Source organism: Chiloscyllium plagiosum, chromosome 30 (assembly GCF_004010195.1).
Source record: "Chiloscyllium plagiosum isolate BGI_BamShark_2017 chromosome 30, ASM401019v2, whole genome shotgun sequence".
Taxonomy (NCBI): domain Eukaryota; kingdom Metazoa; phylum Chordata; class Chondrichthyes; order Orectolobiformes; family Hemiscylliidae; genus Chiloscyllium; species Chiloscyllium plagiosum.
The window spans coordinates 45328620-45335659 of NC_057739.1; the positions used below are offsets into that span (position 1 = coordinate 45328620).

The window sequence follows — 7040 nt, forward strand, 5'->3', positions numbered from 1 at the left end:
AGAGATCAAACTCAGCCATGTGTGAGACCATGGGGCAGTGAGAGGCCTGTCAGGGTCCTGGCACAGCCCAGGGACATGGTTGGTGATCCTCTCACATGGAGTTATTATTAAAGGCTGCAATTCTGCTTCTCCTAGATGCCCCATCATCACCGTGGCTAAAGAACATGGAGGGTCCTCCCCAGTCTGTGGGCTCCAGCCTACATTTGGTATCTGAAAGGAGAGTGGAGATGGCTTTGTTCAGACACTATGTCCAGTAGCTCCGTCCAATCATGGAGGTTGTGGCTGGGACAGAGTCCCCTCTCCGAAGCTGTTTTCAGTATATGGTTGGTCAGGTTTCATACAGGACTCAGATTACAAATCACCCTGGGCCTTTGCAGGAAGACCCACACAGAGGGTTTCTGTAACATATGAATTTGTGCTTTATATAGAACACTTTTATTTTGATTTCATTGATTTTTTTTACAAGAAATAAATAATTTTTAAGAGTTCTGGGTGTTAGTCAGCACTGTTGATCTGAGCTGCAATGTGCAACCCTGTTTCCACTTTCTCTTAGTTATAACACACTGTCTGTAAAGGATAAGATGCTTGTGGTTGGAACATGCAGCAACTTCACACCTGTATCTGGCAGAAAAGGCTAGCACTCTCAAATTAAATCCATCTTTAGATGGGTATTACACATCTCCAATATGAAACAAAGTCCCAGGAGGCCTCAGGCATTAGTACAATAAAAATTTATATAACTGGACAGAACAGTCTTGCGCATTAACACAGAACGATCACAGTCCAGGAGCTGGTGACTAGCAGCATCACAAAGTAAAGACACATCCAAGCATTTCAAAGCAGGTTTGATCTCGCTATCTTGATATAAAATCATTAGACCACTTTTCACCCACACTGTGTTCTGTCCCCCCTCCCCCCTCCCAGCCCAGTCTAATTACACACAATTACCCCTCTCTGTCCACCTCAAGCAGCTCACAGATGCACAGCCACAAGGTACCAGGACTCAAGGTGTAGTGTGTCTGTTCATCAGCTGGGGACCGGGAGCAGGTCCCACTCATCGGAACAGCCGATAGATCCGGGGTAAGCGACCATCCTTGCTGGTCAGTGCGTGCTGGATGTGCTCATACGTTGGCAAATCACTGAGGTCTCCCAGGGCTGCCACGGCTGGCTTGCTGCGTAACATTTTCATTGTGACCCTCTTGATGTCGTCTGCGCTTACCTCACCTGTAAACACAAGGGGGTTCCTCATTAGATTGTGAGCATGCCAACCTCACTGGGCCGAGAGTGTGTCCCAGGAATTTGGGAGCAGCTGGACAGGTAAAAAGTTATGGAAGAAATTTACTGGAACTTCCAGGGAGCAGGAACTTCAGTGAATGTGGAGAGTCTGGAGAAGGTGGAATTGCTTTCCTTAGAACACAAAGGAGAAGTGGAGACTTAGAAGCCATAGAGATGTACAGCAGGAAACAGGCCCTTCAGTCCAACTCATCCATGCTGACCCAGATATCCTAACCTAATCTAGTCCCATTTGAACCATATCCTTCCATACCCTTCCTATTCATATACCCATCCGGATGCTTTGTAAATGCTGTAACTGTACTGGTTTTACCACTTCTGTTAGCACTCACTCTCCTCTGCATAAAAAAGTTACCCCTCACTTTCCCCTCTCACCCTAAAGTTCTGCCCACCCCAGGGAAGAGACTTTGTCTATTTATCCTATCCATGCCCTTCATGATTTTATAAACCTCTAAGGTCACCTCTCAGCCTGACGCCCCAGGGAAAACAGCCCCAGCCTGTTCAGCCTCTCCCTGTAGATCAGATCCTCCAACCCTGGCAACATCCTTGTAAATCTTTTCTGAACCCTTTCAAGTTTCACAACATCTTTCCGATAGGAAGGAGACCAGAATTGCACTCAGTATTCCAACAGTGGCCTAACCAATGTCCTGTACAGCTGCGACATGACCTCCCAACTCCTGTACTCAATGCACTGACCAATAAAGGAAAGCATACCAAACGCCTTCTTCACTATCCTATCTACCTGCGACTCCACTTTCAAGGAGCTATGAACCTGCACTCCAAGGTCTCTTTGTTCAGCAACACTCCCTAGGACCTTACCATTAAGCGAGTTAAGTCCTGCCCTGATTTGCCTTTCCAAAATACAGCACCTCACATTTATCTGAATTAAACTCCCTCTGCCACTCAGCGCATTGGCCCATCTGATCAAGGTCCCATTGTAGTCTTAGATAATCTTCTTCACTGTCCACCACACAACTTATCTTGGTGTCATCTGCAAACTTACTAACTATACCTCCTAAATTCACATACAGATCATATATATAAATAGTGAAATGCAGTGGACCCAGCACAGATCCTTGTGGCACACCACTAGTCACAGGCCTCCAGTCTGAAAAGCAATCTCATTCACCACCTTGTCTCCTACCTTCAAACCGATTTTGTATCCAATTGGCTAGCTCCCCATGGATCCCATGTGATCTAACCTTACTAACCAGTCTACAGTGCGGTACCTTGTCGAACACTTTGCTGAAGTCCACATAGACAACATCTACTGCTCTGCCTTAATTAACCTTCTTTGTCACCTCTTCAAAAAAAACATTGAGGTGTGCAAAATGTGAAGGAGTTTTGTTGGAGTAAATAAAGAGAAACTGTTTCCGTGGCAGAGGGCTTGGGATTGCCAATCGAACAGAATCAATAAAACAGCCAAAAGGGGAGAATTTATTTCACACAAAGTGCTGCTGCTGAAAGAGCAATGGAAGTAGATTCACCAGGAACTTTCAAAAGAAAATCTTGTCAGGACTTACAGGAAAAACACAGAAGTGGAACAAATTAGAAATCTCTTTCAGAGATCCAGCACAACGGACTAGGCAGTCTCTGGTGCTCTAAGACTGAAAGGGGAAGTGCCACAGGCAGTGGATTAATTGGTATCTTAAGGACAGAATGAGCACAGTATAGGCAGACTCCTGTCTAATCTCTACTCACCGATCAGTGTACAAAGCTCCTGCGGCAGTTTGCGGCTCCCTGTCGCAAGAACCTGCCGCCCAACATCCTCAAATATAACCGGCCGTGACTCCAGGTTCATCATCAGCATCGACTTCAGTTGGGTCTTCGCTCGTTCCAGCTCCATCTGAGAACAAAGAAACTGTCACCGTGCTGCTAGAATCCACACCCTCATTTCCCATCGACACTGTCCGATCTCACACTCCCAGGACTGGGACTGCACAGCGTGACGTACAGAGTAAAGCTCCCTCTCTCTGTCTAACACTTACAAATAAAGGTCACCTTGAGCTGTGGGACATTTAACAGCCATCAAGAGGAACTGATTCAAGACCTTCCCAGAAAGATGATAACTCCAGCAGCATGGATTAGATGCTGATGTTGTGGCCATATGGATTAATGCAGGAGTCTGAGCCACTGAGCCAAGCTGGGAAGACAGAAAGAATCCTCAAAATAGCAGGCAGTCACTTTGCACAAGGGCGCAGCAACACTTTCAGTCACGCAGAATGACCAGCAGTGTTATGTTGCTCTGTCCTCGCGTCTATCTGTGCTGCCCTAACACCCATCTGACACACATACCACTCAAAATCTGCACTCACCTCGCCTACTGAGCCAGTCATCATGATGAATTCCCGAGTGATAATTTCCACCATCTCCCTGACCTGGGACACCAAGAGAAGAGAATTTGAGGTGAGTAGCTGAACTATAAATCTGAGGATTTCATAAAATGACAGTCGTATAATGGGGCCAAATGATACAACTCAGAGTCAGTTTATAAAAAGCATATGGTGAGAGAGAACAGATCAATACCTGTCTTGGATCAGCACTCGCATGTATACACAGGAGGCCAGTGTCCTCATAGCTATGGTGATAGGCTGTGGCATTGTACATCCAGTGGTGTCTGAGGGCGGGAGAGAGAGAGGGAGCCAGTTACTGAGCTGTTTTCAATTTGACTTTAAGAGACTGGAGCACATCAATGGATCAGAAATCAAAGCCTCGAATTCTCTCTCCATATCTCCGTGTGCTAGCTGTGGGTAATATGCTGTTCCTGATGTCTCAGCCAGAGCTCTGTGTTGGAGACCCCAGTAGTGCAGGCTGCCCCAGCCAGTGCCAGAGTGAGAGGGGACAGTGGATGGCCCGAAACGTTAATTCTCCTGCTCCTCGGATGCTGCCTGACCTGCTGTGCTTTTCCAGCACCCCTCTAATCTAGACTCTGGTTTCCAGCATCTGAAGTCCTCACTTTCGCCAGGTTATGTTGCAGCTGTATAGGGTGTTGGTGAGGCCACACCTGGAGTACTGTGTACAGTTTTGGTCTCCTTACCTGAGAAAAGATGTCCTGGCACTGGAGGGGGTGCAGAGGAGGGTCACTAGGTTGATTCCAGAGTTGAGAGGGTTGGTTTATGAGCAGAGACTGAGTAAACTGGGGCTATACTCATTGGAATTTAGAAGAATGAGTGTGGATGTTATAGAAACATATAAAATTATGAAGGGAATAGATAAGATAGAAGCAGGGAGGTTCTTTCCACTGAAAGGTGAAACTGGATCTAGAAGGCATAGCCTCAAAATAAGGGGGAGCAGACTTAAGGCTGAGTGGAGAAGGAACCTCTTCACCCAAAGGGTTATAAACCTGTGGGAGTTCCTGCCCGGTGAAGCAGCTGAGGCTGCCTCGTTGAATGTTGTTAAGGCAAAGATCGATTTGTGAACAGCACAGGAATTAGGGGTTAGGGCGAGAGGCCGGGTAAGCGGAGCTGAGACCAGGAAAAGGTCAGCCGTGATCTTACTGAATGGCAGAACAGTCTTGTTGGAGATGGCCCACTCTGTCGATGCTAAAACACTCAGGGAAATAACACACTCCCTGCCCACAGGACCAAAATTAGGCCATTCAGCCCACTGAGTCTGCTTCGCCATTCACTCATGGTTAGAGACAAAATAAACTGCAGATGCTGGAACCCAAGGTAGACAAGCAGGAGGCTGGGGGAACACAGTACGCCAGGCAGCATCAGGAGGTGGAGAAGTCAACGTTTCGGGTGTAACTCTTCTCCAGCTCCTGATGCTGCCTGGCGCACTGTGTTCCCCCAGCCTCCTGCCTGGCCTTCCTGATGCTGCCTGGCGTACTGTGTTCCCCCAGCCTCCTGCCTCCTGCCTGGCCCTCCTGATGCTGCCTGGCGTACTGTGTTCCCCCAGCCTCCTGCCTGGCCCTCCTGATGCTGCCTGGCGTACTGTGTTCCTCCAGCCTCCTGCCTGTCCCTCCTGATGCTGCCTGGCGTACTGTGTTCCCCCAGCCTCCTGCTCCGTCATTCTATCATGGCCGATATGTTTCTCAACTCCATTCTCCCGCTTTCTCCCCCATAACCTTTGATCCCTTTGACAATCGGGAACCTATCTATATCCACCTTAAATATCCTCACTGACCCGGCCCCCACAGATTCCCCACTCTCTGGCTGAAGAAGATTATCCTTCTCTCTGTTCTGAAAGGTCTTCCCTTTCCTCTAAGGCTGTGCCCTCGGGTCCTAGCCTCTCCTACCAATGGAAACACCTTCCCAACGTCCGACCCCCCCTGGAGCTCCAACATCCCCAGTCCCACACAGCTGTCTCTTCCCTCCTCCTGTAGTCCCCTTCCCCATGCCACCACGAGACTCTGGTACAAATGCCGGAGAGCAGCTCTGACCTGTTTAAGACATTGAGGTAGAGTCTGGTAAACATTCCCTTCCCTGGACCCCCAGCTGAGAACGAGCCGCCACCACCCATCATCATGTTCAGCACAGCAAAGGGGATGAAATCGTCCTCCTGAAATCAAGTCAACAAATCAATTCAGTCTCATTGTCTGTAACAGCGAGACCAGCCCCAACATGGATCGAACCCTGTCCTGACTCTGCCCTCACAGTGTTCAATGGCGCAGAGGGAGCTCTAATGTCAGTGTGAGAGAGCAGAGGGAGCTCTAACGTCAGTGAGAGAGAGCAGAGGGAGCTCTAACGTCAGTGTGAGAGAGCAGAGGGAGCTCTAACGTCAGTGTGAGAGAGCAGAGGGAGCTATTTTCTCGTGTTTCAGGACAATACTCGATGTCCGAGTACTGAGTCTGATGGAATCTTGGCACAATGTGGGAGGAACGATCAGAGCCATTAACCTCAAGAACACTGCGCTGCTCCACAAAGCCCCGATCAAACTGCAGGTAGAGCTCTGTAAACCACCCACTCACAATCGAGAAGGCCATCCCATTCCGTATTGAATCTCGCTTTAAATCCAGGGATTAGCGTCTGCAAGCCAGGCAGGGAAGGGGAGACAGGGGACACACATTTACACCAGCAGGAGCAGGTCACAAAGACAGGTCAGAGTCGGACTCCTTACCTTGCAGCACGGGCACTACCAGGGTGGGGGAGCCTGAGGTAGTGGCTTTGAGACATGTTCTGGGCTGCTCGAGTCAGTTTGATGTAAATGGAGTGGGAGACAGTGTCCATCGGTGGGAGACTGCAGTAACATACAGACCCAGAGCAGAGAAGGGCAGCAGCCTGCCCTCCCTACACGGCCTGCTGCTTGGGGTTTCTTGACAATCTAACAGCTCCTGGACACTGTTGCTGATCGATAATTAAACTGATCTCTGTGAGTTGTCACTGTTAGCACATCCCAAAAGCAACAAGAAACTACAAGCGGCGTGTCTGAGAGAAGAGGGACTCACCAGGAAGGAGCAGCTTTCCAGCCCGATCATGATGTGGGTGAGCTCGGGGATGGGCGTGGGTCCCAGGCTAACATCCGTCATGTCCTTCTCCACCTGAGGAGTCCGACAGATTGGGAGAAGTGATACTCAGCACCTTCCCCGCTCTGCTCCCTATCTCAGATATCCCACAACCCATTCCTGTACACCCCCCCTCCCCCAATCACCCGGCAACATCTCCCCCACCCCAGCCCTTAGTGCCGGAGAGAGGGGGGGAGGGGGAGGGAGAGGGGGAGGGAGAGGGGGAGGGAGAGGGGGAGGGAGAGGGGGAGCAACAGCTTCAGAAGCTCATGGGTCAAGATTAGAGTGGTGCTGAAAAAGC

At 49.4% G+C, this 7040-nt stretch overlaps 1 protein-coding gene across 1 annotated transcript in view; it reads right to left on the reverse strand.

Moving 5' to 3' along the window:
• Window positions 1-716: 716 nt before the first annotated feature.
• Window positions 717-7040, reverse strand: part of pmpca (peptidase, mitochondrial processing subunit alpha) — a 15933-nt gene continuing 9609 nt past the window's right edge. The window contains exons 3-8 of the mRNA XM_043719717.1: window positions 6683-6807; window positions 5678-5796; window positions 3820-3910; window positions 3609-3671; window positions 2995-3139; window positions 717-1224 (exon numbers count right to left, since the gene is read on the reverse strand). Of these exons, the coding sequence (XP_043575652.1) occupies window positions 1055-1224; window positions 2995-3139; window positions 3609-3671; window positions 3820-3910; window positions 5678-5796; window positions 6683-6807 (713 nt within the window). The 3' untranslated portion in view covers window positions 717-1054. The remainder of the gene's footprint in view (window positions 1225-2994; window positions 3140-3608; window positions 3672-3819; window positions 3911-5677; window positions 5797-6682; window positions 6808-7040) is intronic.